Raw genomic sequence first — 20,553 nt, 5'->3', positions numbered from 1 at the left:
AGGCCCAAGTAGATGGGGGAGGGGAATGGGATAGTTGGACAGTAGTTTTATCAGATTTTTACCTACATTACATGTACATGTACTTCATATATTAAACCTTAATGTCCTTGAACAGCTGTGGGAGGGGCCCCAAAATCTGTCTTCCACCAGTACATAACGATACTCTCTGCTGCCATTCAAATCCATTTGGATTTAGGATAAAATGAGACTTATACATGGACATGTACATGTATATATTGTAATATATATATATATATATAGTAAGTAATACATGGGAGACAACTCCTCTATTACACCCTGATATATTTCTTTGTATAAGTTTACATTGTATTATAAATCGGTATGTAAAATGAAATGATAGTAAAAGATTGATTGTATGATTGTTTCAATACATAAAAAAAAAAACAGTTGTACAGGGATCAAATTTGGGTTGTTAAATTCATAAAACAAACTTGTATCATATATTTATATTCACAACTATCTTGACATAAATATTCAGTTTCTCAGAAAAAAAAGACAAAATTTAAAGCCCATTATGAAATATGAGCGAAACCTAATATTTAAAGATAAATGGACCATGTGTGGTTACCATAATACATTATCAGGGTTCAAAAATATTATCAATTCACGCACATACATTAAAACTTCTGTCCATGTTATGTACTTTATAAAATTCCCGTAGAAACATTGCCTGCTACATGTATACATGTATATATCTTCTATACAGGAAACATTATTTATATCAATAATTTAATTTAGATGGATTTGAGTGGCCTCTTGTTTCTCGTATCAAGATACACTGCTGTTTATCATGGTGAAATATTATCTCGAGTATCTAGAAATTTAAATTTCCTTTTTTTTTCTTTTACATTGAAATATTCTGGTTTAAATCTTTGTGATAAGACTGGTTTTTAAGACTCTAGTTGTATATGGCAGCTAATGAAACCTGTTGAATTAGAAGACGAGAACATTCTGGATCATTTAGACGATATAAACAAGCATGACCTACTTAATCCTATTGAAATCGCCAGATTAAATAATTTTGATATTTTGATATAGTCTTTTTAATAAAGTGTTACTATTCAATTTGTATGCATTTTAGCATTGATTAAAGATACTTTCCCACAAAACTATTTATTGTGTGGTTATTTCCCCAAAAAGTATGGCAATTTTGAAATGTATGGAAAGTAGAAACATCCAATCTTACTAGAAAAATACTGGATTCCCTAAAAAATACCCATGGAGCGCATACAGGACAAAAATGTAAGTGTTTCCCTAATGATTAGGAATGTCTGCTCCTGTGACGTCAAAGGTTGCACGCAAAGATTGTCAGATCTCTCAGCATTTGTGAGCGCTTGATGTATATGTTGATAACTTGATGAAGAGCTTAAATGTACAACAGTTTCTGAGATAAAAAAGAACAGAAAAAGATGTGGGCAGTGGATAGTCTTAGAATTTAATTAGGCTTCAATATCTATGATAAATTGATAGCAATTAAAGACAACATTGTCTTGTACATGTACATGCAATGGATTCTCCTACGGCTTCGCACCCATTGCTAGGTAGCTAGTCAACCAAGTCATGTGACACAAACATGACTTCTTTTAATAGATTTTTTATAGTAGGGGTATTCCCTTGCGAAAAACAATGTTTTGAGGAGGATTTGAAGCAAAATTTTGATAGATTAATTAGCTTGAATATGTTTTTGATCCAAATATATCATCAAATCATCCAGTTTGTACGCGGGAATGTATCTTTAAGCTATGATGTAAGATATTGTCCCAAAAAATGCAAATGATGATCAGTAGTATAAAGGTGGGCCAAAATTCATTAATCAAGAAAGAAGTTATAATCTTGTTAAAAACTGTTGAAAATATCAAAACTGCTAATAAATGATATAAAGCAAACATCTGCAATGCAAATGATAAATTTAATTTTTATCCTGTGAAATGATTTTAATAACCACATCTGCCACTGTAAAACAACAAATTTATTGAGAAGCAAGAAATTAAAGCGTTAAATTTTAATGTGACCAATGTCCAGTCACACTAATTTCCATTCAAATTTCTGTTCTGTAAAATAAAAGTCAACAGTGAAGCTGACGTTCCCAGCCTTAATCTTCAAATAAACAGATGACACAACCTAATAACTGTATCCCATGTGTGTAACCATCATCAAACATAACACTCTTCCTCTGCAAAAAAAATCCCACTTAGAGAAACACATGTGAACAAACTGGTCATATGACCCATTTATGGAAGATTAAATTGAAAATTTTGAAATAAACCAAAAATAATTTGTATACGATCACAAGATTTTTAAAGATAAGTAAGGTATTGAGAACCTCGGGAAGCCCAAGTGAGATAAAGGTAAACCTTGAACCTACCAGTATCTATTGCAACAAATGTTTTTTGTCTTGGGTAATTTGTTGAGTTTTCATTAACCTGTTAGACCCACTTTAGGATAAGCCATGTCAGACCTCCTATAATGTTTTATACAAGAATTCTATTGATTAATGGCAACTGTAACCAACTAATGTAATAACTATCATGAACTGTAAAATTAAATTAATAAATGGAAATGTTTTATTAATGCCAATAATGTGACAAACATAGAATTTCACAAAGATTCTTGTAGTCTAATCTAAATCTTAACAAAATTACTGTTGAAGAAGGAAATTCTGATTAAACTACATGGATTCATTAATTTATTGAAGAATCTGTGTGATTTTTTAACTTTGATATACGTGTATGCCAATGATTTTTGTACTGATAGTTAACAACAATTTATTGGTGTATTAATTCTGCTTTATAGTACGGGTAGAATCATTTTAGCATTAATTATTTGGCTAAGTGGGTAAGACGCTGGCTCCCTAGCCCGGAGGTCGGGTGTTCGAACCCTGCATTGGCCGAGAAAGTTCATCCAGATTTTCCAGCGTGATACTCCCTTGTCAGTGATGCAGGACAGAGGGCCTGACAAGGACAGCTGTCTTGTCATTTGGATGGGACGTAAAACCGAGGTTCCATGTACACAATTGCATGCTCGTAAAAGATCCCTTGACAGTTGGAATTCAATATAAGAGTAGGCCATAGTGGCGCTGTCCGGGCAAAATTTCCCTCATAGCACACTGTATGGCGTATGCCCATCTTCATTAGCCCAGTTCGGAGCAGAACAGTAGGACGTTCATTTGCATTAATATTGAAATAAAAATTATACCACATCTTAGTCCTAAAATGACCTAGTTTGTATTCAGTGGGGATGTTAAAACCCATTTCTCTCTCTGAATTTTCTATATAGTGTAAATATACTTTGTAATTACATGTATATGTATAATGAGTACAGCTGGATACAATGAATAATTAATCCAGAAACATGGGTAATTCGTTAATATATGACATAAATTATATCAAATTATATAAATCAACATTCTTGTCATTTATTACTACTAGTGGAAGAAACTTTATTTGTTCCATTAATAAAACTATCATAATTGTACATAGTAGAGTACATGTAACTTATACATGTATATGAGTCAGACTTCTAATTAATTCACAGTTGTAAAAAATATAATAAATGATCAAGTCCAGAATTGTTCAACTTTCTAATAAAAATGTGAAACTTCATTAGTGAAAGAGTCCATAGGCGTACGGGGAGATTTTTGACTGGGGTGGGGGGGGGGGGCATTGGTGGTTGGTGCCCAAAAAATGTAGTTAAGTTCTTAATATGTTACATAATAATAATAAATTCACTGTTAAATTGGACACATTCAAGAACACAATATTTTTTTTTATACAACTTTTACAAAGTACAATTGTGTGCCCAAATTTTCCCAGCATTTGGTGCCCAAAATGGGGGGGGCCCAGCGCGTACGCCTATGAAAGAGTCTGAACAAGTTTAATTAAATCTATCGACATAGTAAAATTCATTGCATGTAAAAAAGCTTGCTTACAAATTCAGTTTACATTAGAGTATAAACATAACAGTGTAACCCTAAACATACAAGATTAATTATGTAATTGTTTGTGTATTTAGATACATGTGGTTAATGTTCAATGTATTTGAATCTGTCCTGGGGCTTATACCAGTGGCCAGTAACAGTTACAGCATAAAAGACAAAGGTGTTGTTGTTGTTGTTGTTAGTTGTATTTTACGTCCGCTTCCACCGAGGTGATATCGCAGACAATGGCAAAGGTGTTACAGTCTCTCCACTTATAAATCATTTACATCTAAATGTATATACACACACCTATCAATCACACATCAACAACCAATGACAATCATTGCAATTCTGAAACAAATCACAAATAACCAATCAAATTTATCTACTGCCGATAAAAGACACAATTCTTGGTAAGCAACAACCAATGTGATATATTAGCCATATTCCTCATAAAAACTTTCTGAATAAATAACCAATCAAAATAATCAATAGTCAAAGTAGGTCAACTCCTGCAAGAGGAAACAGCCAATAGGAAATAGCCTATTAATTAACAAACCAATTAAAAATATATTCAGGTCATTAATAAAAAAATAACAGATTTAGGTCGACATTTTGTCATCAAGTACCAATTAAAAATGATTTATTATTAGAACACGAAAAATCAATCCCAGATAAAAACACAACTAGGTCGCTGCTATCATGACTAAGAATCTATTCGACCAATCAATATAAGTTTTAGAAGTACAGTACACATATTACTCATGATAAATTATTCATCCAAATCAAATAGCAACAAAAGTCTCTCGTTGACGACAATAACCATGGATATATAAGCCAATGAGAAGAGCTCTTACTCTGATTAATTATGGGTGTAATAATGGAAAATAACTCCAAAGATAATAGAAATGATTTCCTTGATCAATGGTATGAAATGATTCTGTCTACCTGACTAACTTCAAGTGTTAGCAACATGAACACCATATGTCTTCAGTCTAATCAATAATTAATGATCTATTTTTTTACTGTTACACTTTCATGTTTTAATTGCAATTAAATTTATATGGCTGACAGACCAAGTTCATTCAGATAAATAAAATCAGAATCTAGTTTTCTTTCATGTAAAATCAATTTCAATCCAACTATAACTACATGTACACGCATGTGTTAAGAGTCCCATATTATGGGTCCCCAGAGAGGAGAGTAGCACACACCACGAAACTAACATTAACTTGGTGGAGGTGATGATGTGTTAGCTGATTGGCTTCTTCTATCAATCAGATTTCACAATCTAAAACCTGTGGTGCACGAGATAGAGAGAGAGAGAGAAATGGGGTTTAACATCCACTCGACACAAACTAGGTCATTTTGGGACTAACATATGGTTCAATTTTATTTCCATAATTCGCTTGCGCGTAGGGGTCTTTAGCAGTGGGAGGAAACTGGAGGACCCAGAGAAAATCCATGAGGTTGGACAGGCGAGAGGGGTTTTATATAGGCTAAGCCTGTTCCCCAATCCCATTCAGTCAACATGAATAAAAATATGGTTTAAAAAAAAAAAATTTGAAAATTGGAGTAAGTAAAAGTAAAATAATTCTAAGATAAGAAAAATTCTTGTTCTTAAACTCCTAATTTCTAATCGATTTCAATTCTGCTGCATGTTAATCAGATCTTGCCAGCATTAATCTGCTTTAATAACTTCTCATCAAATATTAATAGAATCTACATTATGAGTAGTTATTTATATATTATTGTCTATACAATGCTGAGATCTGACCAGATAATATTAGAGAAGAAAATTAGTTTATCATATAATATAATTTATTGGTATAGATATTATATAGATAACTACACAGCTAGTCTATCTCAAACTCACCATATATTTATAAATATTATTACTGTGTCTGGGTATGTAGAATATGTATGTATATATATGTGTAATTGACGACTACAGGGGGCTGTAAATGTCATAAACTAGGAATAACTTACATTACAATTTACACAAATGTATCTACATCATATACATGTATGTAAACATCTTACAAGTCTAATATCATTTTCACCTGGTAAAAATCATTGATTTTAGCACCAAGCCAGATCCAAACATTTTGATGGCATGTTTTCCAAAACATTGCTTCTAAGGAACCATAAATACAGAATAAAATGGTTAGGCAAGAATAAAGCCTAGATCCATGCGCCTTTGGAAACACTTCCTTCCCCCACCCCTCCAGCATTTAGTTGATACTTTATAATTATGTATTGTAACCTTAATTAATGCGTTATTTGATGTCTTGTTTTAATCACCATCATACAGGTACTGTCACCATTCTCGGTCAAAAAGGGTTTAGAGAGACCCATCTGAACTCTTTCCAGGGAACAATATTATACAATGATAAATAGTAAGCAAGATATCAAGGTAAGTTTCTACTTAAAGTTGTTAACCAATGCCTTTGATGTTATCGAGTTCAGAACAAGGGTTGACTGTGAATTTGCTTGATTACATGCATGTTATGCTGTGAAATATATACTGCTCGTGTAAAATAAAAGTAGAAAACTGACCGTAGAGAAATTATTTGTATTGGCCAACCAGCGACTGAGTTGTGATTCTTCCTCCTGATCATCATGATCACTGTCTGGTTCAACTTCACTCTCTGTTCTATAATCATCCTCTTCCATCCTATAATATACAATAAATCAAATTAGTGGAGCTATTTTATTTTTTATCAATTTTCATATTAATATAGGATATTGAAATATTTCATGGCCCATTTCAGTAAGAGAGTGAAAATGGGTTTTTAAATCAACCATATATTAGACTAGCCGCCAATCTACAGATAATACTAGTTATACTAGTTATCTCCTCATGTATATGTACTAATTTGATAGTTTTTTTGTCTGGAGAAGTAGAATTGTCCATAATCATGATGTGACCTCCATGTACAATTTCAAGCTACAGGAACAATATAATTATTTGTCAGACATGGCTTGCAATTATTATATGTGTTGGTCCTTCCATCAGTCATACCAAATTAACCAAAACCAATAAGGTAATTTTTTTTACCAAATCTCGATAGTAAAACACAACCATGCACACAAAAGAGAGAGAGAAAAATGGGGTTTAATGTCCACTTGAAACAAACTAGGTCATTTCGGGACTATAACATATGGTTTAATTTTATTTCAATAATTCACTTGCGCATAGGGGTCTTTAGCAGTGGGAGGAAACTGGAGGACCCAGAGAAAACCCACGAGGTTGGACAGGTGACCCTACTCCTTGTCACGTACAACCGGGGATTTGAAACCATGCCAGTTGACTCAATGACAGGCCCTATGATACAGCGCGCACATGCTAACCATTCGGCCATCAAACTCCCTTCCCTGCACAAAAGATACATGTACAGTTCTTATAATAATAAGGCCAAGTAAGAAATAAAAAAAATTAAATCAAAATGAAATAAACTCTGGACTACAGCTACATATAAATCTGCATACCATGCAATTTGCTACAAATCACAAGGTTGTCCAATTCTATGTCCACCGGGGGGAATTGGGGTTTAACTTCCACTACACATGATACAATTCTATTTCAATAATGCGCTTGCATGTAGGGGTCTTTGGCATTGGGAGGAAACCAGAGGACCCAGAAAAATCTCACAAGGTTGGATAGGCGACTCTATTATATGTACATGTACCTGTCACCCTAAAGTGTGGGATCGAAACCAGGTCACTTGACTTAATGAAGGACCTTAATTATGATCTAAAGTGCATACGGCCACCCAAACTCCAGGATACATTAGAGCATTTGGCCACCAAACCTCCGGGAAATATAGATTTTTATATTCAATATGTAAAAATAATTAGTCCCAGAATAAAATGTAAGTGCACAAGGCAGCATGTACTTTTGTATTTATTAATGTTAATATTGTATTAGTGTAAACAGAGAAAAGAAATGTTTTCGTTGATATTTTACCTTTTTTTAAAATAAATCAATCTGCAAACATTCATGTTAGATCCAGCAAGGATACTTGCTTTTTCTTTATTAGATGGCGGCATTTTAATATCCTTATTCATGTACGTATTCTTAATCCTTTTAAGGTGTTGACAAGATTGAAAATTGTACCAAAAAGTTTATGTCCATACGAAATCGAAACAGGACAATAGCTTTTAATCACAATTATAGAATAATCACACAATTAAAGCCATTTGAATAGAGATCCTCGACTCTCCATTCAAATTTGCTTATTAATTATGTTGAAATGCAGCAGCAACAAAGGTTCAGCAACAATTATCCAATGGCATGGCATGTGCATGGCAAATAAAATCCTTGTATCAGAGATTTTTAGTTGTTACAACATCTGTCATTCCAATTAACACTATCACATACAATTTCATAGATATCCAATCTGGTCGAAAAATTTTGTTCCTAGATTGTAGAGTAGAAAACTATTTTTTGAATCACAATAGATCGAAATAATGGTCAAAACCGTCGCCTAATGGTTCACAAAGCAGAATCAAACTGCTGTAGTTCCAATCAAATCATCGTACAAGAATGCTGACACGTATAATCATGTTTTGAAATTAATAAAAGATCAATTTATGAGTATGAGACATCTCTGACTGTATTCCGACAGCACAGTAGTTTGGTATGCGACGAGGCTGTATGAAACAGGTGTGGCTAATCTAGAACAATGACAAATACTTTGATGACATTATCAATAATCAATTTGTCACGCTTGACTGAATTTTATATACTTGCATGTACATGTAGGTATAAACAAAGTGTACGTATGAAAATAATTAATATATTGTTTTAAGAAAATCTGAATAAATATTTATACCTGCATCTGTGTTGATAAAATTGATTTAAAATTATTGATCTTTTGCTCATACATGTACAGTATAAAGGAAATGAAACTTTGCTTATAAGATTGAAGTCAACTGTGTAAACGGTGAATTCCACACAGACTCTTTCAGATTTTCTAAGCTAAGTTGTGATTACAAGGTTACATGTATATCAGTATTTGGAACTCAAATTAATTTCCAGGAATCTTCTATCTTATTGGAAAAAGTTCATGATTTGGATTACTTGATGTTTTTCTACATGCATGTCATACACACAATGTGGGATATAGGATGGGGAGATTACAAAAGAGCAATAATGGCAATCAATTTACAATAACTGTGGTTTGAGAAACTTACTTAAGAGATAAATCTGACTATTTGCAGGTCTTTTTTTTTCTAGCTTCAATGTTATATAAATTATTATTTAGACATTTATTCACATGTCAAGTCCACAATCAACTCTATATCATCGGATAACTTGGATTTATGTGGATTAGATCATCCGCATCATTTAATTTTTTAATGTTAAAATGGAAAATCAAGACTTTGTTTATTATCATAGCAATGGCAATCAAGACTACGCTATTCTTGTCAAAACTTCAAACATTCATAACTTCAATGAATTTTTCGTTATCTATTTTTAAACTATTATAGCAAGAACTAATACCTCTTTATCTAAATCTTACATAAACATCTTTAAAAACAATTTTGTTACTGATTTAGTCTTTAAATTTACAGTTTTTGCACATTTTTACTGTACAATAAACAAATTATATTTATGCATATATTACTACAGCATAATTACTATTTTCAAGTTTGCTATAAAATACATTATTGCAGATTCATTTCTCTGACATACATGTATGCACAACTTGATGAATAATTACGCTGCATATTTTTTATTAATCATAATTAAATTATGCACATGTAGGCATATTGTCGTTAATTTATGCTTTAAGCTACATGTATCTCCCCTGTCAATCACTTTGATGCCATGAAAAGGTGTGATTAATCCAGATATTACCTGAAAAATCCTTTGTTATAGATCATACTAAATGAGTCATAATATCTGTACATGGAAATTTTAAGTTATTATAATACAGGGAAATACATGTCTTGTCTTGTCTATTTATTTGAACGTAGTCAGCATCCGGAAATTCAAAAAAATTAGAGAGAATTAAACTGGTTTAGCATCTTGTCAACATTTTACCTGGGTCATTTTACTTTATTTTACTACCAACTGTATACTCGAGGGTTGTTAGAAGTGGAAGTCAGGTGTGAACATACATGTAAGGCCAGCTTGTTGGGATTTTTCATCCCATACGAAAAACATCCATACTTTCCTTGTCAGCCTTGCTGATGTTATTTCCTGAAATACCCCTATAGTTTGAACACTCAACTTCATGGCCTCTTTGGTGTAATAAATAGTAATAAGCAGTCCTGTAAACACTCTGCTCTGTTTGCTTTTGGTTTGATACTCATAAGCCAAAGCTCAGACTGGGTTTAATTGGAGAGATAAATAGGGTTTAACGTTCACTGAAAACAAAATAGGTTAATTTGGGACTAACATTATTTTAATATTTTCCTTGTGTGCCATGGACTTTAACAGTTTGAGGAATCTGGGGGAAAAACTCTGGGATAAGGCAGTAGTCCCTATAAGCTGTCATGTACTGTAAAAACATTGAATTGAAACCATAACCAACAAAATGATGAAAGGCACCACTCAGTCACCTCCACCCACTCTGGTTTACTACATGTAGATAATTCTACAAAAAAACATCAATCGAGCCATTGATGAATACACAACAAAAACAATTTATGAATTTTCATTGATTGACTTGTCCCAGAAGTTTTGCCTACTAAGTGAGTCATTTTAGACTCCTACATATTTTCACCTAAATACAAGCCAATACAAGCTCATGTATGGAGAAAATAATTGCCTTTTTACAATGAGGCTTTCAAGAGTATTGATTATTTTTTTGCCCAAATGACACAATATTGATGTAATGTTATAATGAAATACAAAATATGTTTCATTCATTCATACTAGTAACATCATGTAAATTGTTAATGAATTGATGATGTAGACGAAGAATACAGCAACAATTGTTTATCTGATTTTCCCAAATAAAGGTTCCCGACCACAGCAACAATTGTTTATCTGATTTTCCTGAATAAAGGTTCCCGACCACAGCAATCTGAAACTCAACCATTTGTAGCTGGCCGTGATAACACATCCTTGACTCTGCATCACCCCCCATCCCAATGTACATGACGTATTAAGTATTACTTTTGTTGCTCAAAGTACATCAGTATTTTGACTATTTATAAGAATTTTGACTGTTCACTACCAAAATTTGAGCAAGCCAAACACAATTATTACTTACTCAGAGAGATAGAAATGAGGTTTAACATCACTCAACACTAGGTCACTTCGGGACTAACATATAGTATATTTCTTATCTAAATATTTCACTTGTCTACAAGAGTCTGTAAGAGTGTGGGGAAACTGGAGTACCCAGAGAAATCCTAAAATTCCAGATTAAATGTAGGACCATATTGTACATACAAGACTTGACACCTTGAACAGATGAAAGGCAACATAGCAACCCCCCCCCCCCATTTCTTCAAGAAAAAATAGGTTTACACAATTTCTAACACAGCAGACATTTGGAAAAGGATTTACATGTGTATGGGTACATGTAAATAATGAACTTTATCTATTCCAATGTAAATTAAACCAAAAGCATCTTAATTCGGTTGACCATAACTTGACAAAACATTGTATCATACTCATAGTATCTATCTTCATGTACATTGTACCATAGTAAATTAATCACACTGTCGTCACACTTCATTAACTCTGTGATAAAATATATCAGTCAGTTCAGGTTGAGGTAGGGTTCACTCACATTTAAAGTACTCTAAATACTGTACCTGTACTCTTTCAGATGTCAAAGTTTCCTAGCTTGTTTCTCACAAGTCAGGAGGAACAGCTTCCCATCCAACAACATAATGGTTTATTCTGTCTATTCTAGTAAGTTAAGTATGGTAGGCTGAGGTGCCCTAAAAGAAATTAATGCTCTCACATAGTTTGGGGGCTTTTTTTACTTTAGGGGACCTTTTGAATCTTGAATTTATGTTGTTTTTGATGGGCTAAAGCTAGAAACATTAGGATAATATACTCTAGAAAGCACCATTTACCCCCTTCCCATTAGAGTTGGGGCCTCAATCACTGGGCCATGCTCATCAGACCCCAGGCAGCCCTTGGGTAAAATCCATTTCATTTAATTTTGTATGCACATATTAATGCATGGGCTATAAGCTACATCGTCCCCTTTTCACCATAGCTTTTATGATTACATGTACATGGCGATATTTATTTAAGTTTTCACCCAAATAATGATTTGTTAAAATTAAAAACAGTTGTCTCAATCAAAGGCTTAAAGGAGCTAAATCGCTAATATTTTGGATCTAGAAATTGACACAAATGGGTCGCAATGTATATAATAATGTAATGTGAATGTATATAAACTGATTTACATTCAATCGTTTCTGTTTTTACAGCAATTTCTAATCAGTTATGTTCGGCGAAATACCCCAGAAGTCTCAATCCAATGGCAATCTCTAGCGTCTGGTTATTCCACTCAATACCGATAGTATTTATTGCGCATGCTCTCCAGATAAGAATATGACGTCACCGTTTGATATGACTTGTGGAATATATCTAGCCCCTTTCTACGAGTCCCTTGTTAAAAATGGCGCAGAAATGCTTGTGTACCAACGGTAAAATGTTTATTTTATCTTAATTATTGGATATCAGAAGCCCATCTTTTCCCCGTAAGATCACAACATCAATGTTGATTTAAATTGACAAATAATTTTGTTTTCAATGTTGAAGATTTTGGATGATATTGAGTTAGAGACTTAGCTACTTGAACAGACAATCTCCAGTATAAAAGTTTTGTCAGGGTAAGAACGAAAAAATTCATTATGATTGTTCTGTAGAGTATGCAAGCAATAGAAAATATCTCAAGGTTATTTCGCTAGCCTGGAGGTCGGGTGTTCGATCCCTGCATTGGCTGAGAAAGTTCATCCAGATTTTCCGGTGTGGTTCCCCCTTGTCAGTGATGCAGGACGGAGGGCCTGACAAGAACAGCTGTCTAGTCCTTCGGATGAGACGAAAAACCGAGGTCCCGTGTATACATTGGAATGCACGTAAAAGATCCCTTGGCAGTTGGAATTCGATATGAGAGTAGGCGATAGTGCCGCTGCCCGGGCAAAATTTCCCTCATAGCACACTGTATGGCATATGCCCATCTTCATTAGCCCAGCATAGGAGCAGAACAGTAGGACGTTAAACCTCATTTCATTTCATTTCATTTCTCAAGGTTATTAAATTCTGCAGTGCCACTTTAAAAGAAATGTTGCTAAGGTCATTTCCATATTTTGGATTTACAAATGTAATATTATTCTGAAAACAGGAAGCTGTTGATCGTTCAAAAAAATATTTTGCACCAGTTTACACCATAAGTGATTTTATTCTTGTTAGAAGATGCCTATTGCGAGTTTGAGAGATATCTGCAGTATGACAAGCCCAACAGTTTGTAGAATACACTGGGATGAGGCCAGTTAACATATCTATGACAGTATCTTGCTAATTACATGTAGTTGACTAAATGACTAATCTAAGCTTAGCTAATACATGTATAAATGACTGATGACAATAAAAGTATTGGTAAATCACATTAGTCATAGATTAATTCTACTATTCTATATAGTAGTTGGAGTATTAGTCATCCTGTTATTACTGCTTCCTTGGTCACAATCTAACCTCCACACTAACTATGTTGTATAATTAAATCATTTGTAAGGAATTATATAGAGTTCAGTACATGCTACCTGCGTCATTTCACACGTTCTCTAGCTTTTTCCAGTGTACAGTTTTTCTGTCATTGAAATTTCAAATCTGTTTTTATCACTTTTTTGCTTTCACTTTTGTTGTATGCAGTGCTGAAATATATTTTTTTTCTTAGCTTGAATCTCATTATACATGTACATTGTATATAAATTATCAATTGATGTTGGTACACGTACATGTACATAATGTACATGTACATTGTAGGCGACCTGTATTTGCAAAAAAAAAGATTTTTCCGAAAATCCTGTTCTACTTCAGAGAGGTGGAGAGAAATGGGGTTTAACATCCACTTGACATAAACTAGGTCATTTCGGGACTAACTTATGGTTCAATTTTATTTCAATAATTTGCTTGAGTGTAGAGGTCTTAAGCAGTGGAAGGAAACCGGAGGGCCCAGAGTAGAACCCACGAGGTTGGACAGGCGAGCCTACTAATTCTCACGGACAAGTGGGGAATCAAAACCACCAAACTTGGCTCAATGACAGACCTTATGATCTAAAGTGCATGTTAAATCATTTGGCCACCCAGCCCTCCTGTTCTCTGCTAGACCGGTTCTCAAAATACTGGACATGAAATGTACATGTAGTTTGGTTTTGGATACTTTAAAGTAACATTTAGTATCCCCAACTTATTTTCAAAAGGGTTGCATAAAAATAGTTATATTATTATTCACTTAAGGTAAATGATGAACAATAAATGCTGGACGACCATATCAAACACAACAACAAAAAGAGAGAGGAAACCAGGACAACACATTTACCTGAACTGCCAATGTATATTGTAAGCCATCCTGGAACAACTAAGTAAATGACTAAATGGCCATGGGTTTGACAAAAATGAACCGGTACCCTTTTTAACATCCAATGTGGGTAACACCCATGTTTTAAAACTTCCATAGTTTGAATAAGCATATGTAAGATTTGATTATCTGTCAAAAAATGCACTGCCTGTTAGAGCCAATATTTACTCCCCTCAACAGTTTTATATGTATATATGTACAGTGTATTTTTCTTATACGGTTCATATAAACTACATACATGTACATGGTGCTGGTGAATTTATTTAGCTAGCTTTTTATATTAATGTCAAGCTGACATCACGTCATCAAGTCTCAGAATAACTGACATAATCTCAATATCATCTTAGTTATTGACTCTGCCTTCAAGACTATCAGAATATTGTGGCACTATTTTCTGAGTGAGAGGAACGCAAGCTGTGCATGAGTACAAATCTAAAGGCATGCACTATAATTAACATTTGGCAGACAACCAAAATAAATGCAATACACATGTGTTTTTCTGCATCCCCATCTTGAAAGCAGCCTATTTACATGTAGATTTGTAGTACAATGAAGCCATTTTACTATAATTTATTTTTCCTTCCTTTCAAATTATACAGTACTACATAATTGGCAATTAATTCACGTAGAGCTATAAAAGTTTTCAACAGCCTATTAGAACAATTAACATGCACGAATTATGTGTATCATATTTTCCAGTGTACATGACACTTTTTCAGTTTCTTCAAGTGATGTGTTCATCAAATCAGATTTTAAAAACATTTTGACTTGAGTTACCATTAAAACCCTTTGATATGTCGCCACCATGTGTAATTTGTACCATTTTTCTGTTATATTACTCACGTAATTAGGGGACGGGAGATGCTGCCTCTCATGGGGTGTTTAGATACAATAAAATCTGATCTTATGTGTTAGTACTGGCAACTCAATAGAGGTACCATATACATCTGTTTCCCTTCCTATATATCATATGTATATCAATCAACATTGACTACTGGTGAATAATAACTGATTCATACCACCCACTATACATGGAACTTCATCATTATGAATTGTCAGATATCCTCTCACAATTTCACACAACAACTTTTGGTCTTCGAAGGAATTATTAGTGAGCAGAAATTCGCCCGTATATCCGTTTTCACTTGTCACATCAGTCAGTTATATAGAGAAATGACTCGTGTTTTCCTTTGGCGTTCGCCACTTCCGATTCAGGAAACCTGTATTACTCAGCTATCGTAGCAATGATCTCTGTGTTAAAATTATATTTGGAATGTGTTTAACCAGCTCTATCACATGTGATAATGACTGGCACCAATATTGTCCTTTAAGCCACAGTAAATTTCCTAGCAACATTATACCAGAAAATCAAATTGCATGTATATTTTCTAATAATTAATAAAGAATAATAAATTAAAAGATAAAAGAAATATACTATAGAATTATTCTTGATAGTGATAGAAGGGTTATCCTCAAAACATCACTTTTTTTTCCATTTGATAAATGAAATGAAATGAAAGGGGGTGTAAGGATCTACATGTACATTTCTGCACCAACTGGGCTCATGAAGATGGCCATAAGCCATGCAGTGTGTTACATGTATGAGGGACATTTTACCCAGACAGTTGTGGTAAAGCTTACTCTGATTTCGAATTTCAACTGTTGAGTTTTCTTTTACGTGCATGTACACAGAACCTAAATTTTTCGTAAGATCTGATCGACTAGGCACTTTTTCTTGCCGGTCCTTTGATAGTTCTGTAATACATGTACATGAAGCTTGCAATGTCTTGTTGTGTTCCTAGTCAGGTTTTAATTTTGTTTGTGTGTCTTTAACTCTTACATGTATATGCTGTTAAGACCACAAACACAAGTTACCAAAGATTCTGATGTTGTGGGTCAATAGCATGCACATATGGTACAGCTAGGTGACTGTTATTCCAGAAGGTGATGAAAACCACATTCTAGGAGGCTGATAAGCTGGCAATTTGAAGCAGATAGTGCTTGGCATAATTGGTGATTGTGAACTCTCACAATATGTAACACTTCAGTGGAATAGCACATTTAATTAAAGCTATTTCACACACATAAATCTGAATATGATTTATGTTAACAGCGGCAAAATGTATTCAATGAACCAAATATCAAATGAACATCATGTTGTGTATCGTTTGATAGTAAAACTAACATACCATACATGTACAGTATACTGAATACAATTTTTAGTTAAATCTATATCAATTGCTTGTAAACATGCTAGAAATGCCAAAGTGTTTCCAGTAGGGAAATGAAATGAAATGAAATGGGGTTTAACGTCCTACTGTTCTGCTCCTTTTCCAGTAGGGACCTAAACAAAACAGTTACACTACATAAAATAATACATAATGTTAAATTTATAAAGATGACATAAAATGTAACGGTATATAGAGTGAGCTTAGTCTGATAATAAACTATTAATAAAGGATTAAGATTAGAACAATGGATACATGTATATCTACTTTATGGTGAAACAAGTGTACATGTTGTAGATTAGTGTCTGACTGTACATGTATTGGGTCTGTAGACTGAATTACATTCAATTTATAAAGATAATTTATAAAATTTGGTTCTAGATTCTTTATGAATAAAACAATATACATTGTATGTAATAGTGAGAACAAGCACATAACAAATCTGATTAAAATCAGATACTTTCCTAGTTGTTTTCCGTTTTAACAATGTGTCATGTTATTGCTTGTGTACTGTAAACAACCAATGAAAATACGGCTCTTCATGCATGTATTATGTATTATAAGACGGCAGTCGATCTGAATACATTAGCTCTTATGTACATGTAGTGTACAAATTCAGAACCATAAAAACAAAACAAACTATATCATTTTCACTACAGATTGAACATTTTCATACAATTCATACAGATTTTGGTTACAATTTCAAAACATTAGACAGGGAACAGTCAAATTCAACTAATTTGTTCCAATAAAAAAAGTCAAATTCAACCAATTTGTTCCAATAATGAGTCAAAAAGTCTAATTCAACCAATTTGTTCCAATACTCATAAATCTGATTAAAATACATATCTATATTTCGTTTTGTTTTTTTATACTTTCATTTCGATGGCCTCACTACATGAAGATCTGACCAGTTGTAATTGGAGGTCGCGTCAGGGCTCATATGTGCGGCTTTTGGCCCTATCACATCAGACATTTGATTAACCAATCAGTGTTAATGTTTCAAGTGGGTATTTGGAAATACAACGTTTGCTTTGTCTTCGCTGCGAATGTCTACCCATAGTTGCGTGCACCACACACCAAGAACTCGCCACAACAGACCATTTCATTGGCTAATCTGTAGTGTAGTACAGTGAAGGCAAGTAAAACAAAATTTTGAACTATAAAAAACGAAATGAAATACATGTAGGTTCTGTGTTTTAATCCGATTGAATGCTTGTCTGATAATGACACATTTTAATGCAGTTAAGTTCTCCTTTAATTCAAACTTCTGTCATTCAAGCCCAGATTATTTGATTACAATCACATATTAGCTGATTAATGATGTGAGGATTATTTGATTTAGAACAAGTCCCGAGATCACTTGTCGGCAGAATATCCAGGCATCAGAATTAACGTAATATTTATATAATAGATGAAAGTCTTATCTCACTACACAATTACCTTATGTACAGAAGAATTAAGACCAATTTCCCTCGGCTTCAGTGAACTAGAATTTATTGGTATAGGCAGGACAGGATAAAATGGCAGTGGTGGTAATAAAACTCTATACACTGACTGAAGCGATTTTATGATTTCAGATAAAACATCAATAACTGCATGAATCATAGAATAAGATATTCTTCAATAAGCTCTTTCACTCACATTTATACATGTATATTTTTCTATACTTTTTTTTTATTTGGTCGTTCCTTTGATTTACAATAAATATTGGGAGAACTTCAAGCAGGCTGTTTCTAAGATCAATATTAATTAGTTTTGTTGTAAACAAATTTCAAGTTCATGGTGTATGCATGTACATTCTGTGTTTGTTTACAAACTGATGGACAAGCCAGTCTATTGACTCAATCCATGTACATGTAGGCCTACACTATATGTGACCCGCTCTGACTAAAGGATCTGCATGTTGCACAGTGTATAGAAGTGCTGTATGACGAAAATTGTGAATTTGAGATTTCAACAAAAAATACATTAAAGATACATTATGGGAAATCAGATAAAGAGCTGACAGTTCTCACTATAATAGTTAAAAACTAGATAATGTAAAGGGAATTTGCTGAAAATTTCAAATTGATCCACTTTGAAGCGAGATTTTAGCAATTGAATTTTCGGCCTTACCTCGATCACCATTACTAAAGGCAGTACGATAAAAAACATAGTCTTGATTATCCACTTCATGAATAAATCATGAATGAAAGTTGAGCAGCAAATCTGATTGTAATCCAGTAAAAATCGCAGGCTAGCGTTGACATCGAGAGTTGATTATGATCTGGATATATATGTAAGTTAATTAATGTCTAATTATACCATTGCATAATGTATGTTTAATGTCTCTAGGTTCATGTCCCAAAAGCTCAACATTACATGTACATTTTTGTCCCACAGCACTTTGTACTGAAATATGATGCTGTGCAACATGCGGATTCTTTAGCTAGAGCAGGTCATATATTATGGGTCGTTGGTGGAGCTTGATTGTTAATCCTGAACATTCCGCAGTGACAGAACTGCAATCAAGTGACCTGGAATTGAGTCTTGTCAGAGTTCTGACAATTCTGAAATCAAACGTGGTGTTGTGTGAGCAGAATAGTGGCATAACCAAATGTTTCAGCTATGACGATTGCTCGAGATAGTATCATACATGTATTTGGTTAGTGCTTGCCTTGTCACCAGAAATTCTCTTGTTTACTTGACTGACATCTTTCGAGGGGTTATGATAATTTAATTCTGAAGCGTTCAATCAGGTATATCTAGAAACATAATTTACCTTGCTAAATCAAGCATCAGCAGTTGGTAATAAATCAGTTTTTAATTATCAGGGATTTCACTCCATATATCTAGTTAAGCATACATTATGCAAGAGCTAAATCTGCCTATTGCAGGTCTTTCTTTAGGCCTGAAATGTTATCTAAATTATTAATTAGACATTAATTAACTTATCCAGACCATAATCAACTCTGGATGTCATCGCTAGCCTGTGATATTAACTGGATTTGAATCCGATCTGCTGCCCAACACTCATTGATGATTAAATCCAAAAATGGATAATCAAAACTATGTTTTTTATTGTACCGACTTTAGTATTGATGATCGAGGCCAAGCGTAAAATTCAATCGCTAATATATTGGTTCATTGTGAAGCAATTTGACTAACATACAGTTTTTAGCATATCCCCTTTACATTATCTAGTTTTTAACTATTATAGTGAGAACTGTCAGCTCTTTATCCAATCTCCCATAATGCCTTTTTAAATTCATGTGTTCAAATTAAACTTGTCATTGCTTGGATATTTTGAATATAAGCTTACGTACATGTACTTAAATAAATGAATAATTTTAAAATCTGATTGGAGCAAAAATATGATAGACCTAATAAATCTTGATTATTAAACCCAATATGCGTGTAGTGTGGGCTCTGGATGGTCTATTTCATTATAGCGTCTCCTAGACAACTCCCAAACAAAGTCTGGAAGTTGTCAATTTTTAGATACTCATTGTTTTTCAGAATGTTGTACAAAGAAAAGTCATCATTGACATTGTGTTTTACTGTGGCTTTTTATAATTTATTATTTTGTCTACAGACATAAAATTTCATAACATGACCATTACAAATGTCAATGAAGGATTAGACTTCTAGCATGCTATTATTGACACATAAAGACCAATCTAACAGCAGTCTTCTTGCAGGAAATGAAACCTGAATTCAAAGATTAGTTGAATACAAATGTCTGGGGTTTTATGTTAGTGCCAGACAAGTTAATGGTCAGACTTTAAACTGATGAAAATAACACATACATGTACATGTATGTGTATCGACCAGTAATTCAAAC

The 20,553-nt window shown here is 33.5% G+C and overlaps 1 protein-coding gene across 2 annotated transcripts in view; it reads right to left on the bottom strand.

Annotated features, from left to right (window-relative positions):
- Positions 1 to 20,553, bottom strand: part of LOC126831678 (ras-associated and pleckstrin homology domains-containing protein 1) — an 89,692-nt gene that overhangs the window by 65,825 nt on the left and 3,314 nt on the right. Inside the window, exons 1-2 of one of the 2 annotated variants that reach the window (XM_050562303.2) lie at positions 7,908 to 8,011; positions 6,497 to 6,614 (exon numbers count right to left, since the gene is read on the bottom strand). In XM_050562303.2, the coding sequence (XP_050418260.1) occupies positions 6,497 to 6,614; positions 7,908 to 8,008 (219 nt within the window). In that variant the 5' untranslated portion in view covers positions 8,009 to 8,011. Of the gene's footprint in view, positions 1 to 6,496; positions 6,615 to 7,907; positions 8,012 to 20,553 lie in introns of those variants that run through there. The other variant, XM_050562304.2, reaches the window with a different exon arrangement.

The sequence above is a fragment of the Patella vulgata genome, chromosome 9, assembly GCF_932274485.2.
Source record: "Patella vulgata chromosome 9, xgPatVulg1.2, whole genome shotgun sequence".
Classification (NCBI taxonomy): Eukaryota; Metazoa; Mollusca; class Gastropoda; family Patellidae; genus Patella; species Patella vulgata.
The sequence above is the reverse complement of the archived record's forward strand: the minus strand, read 5'-3'. Positions and strand labels throughout refer to the sequence as shown.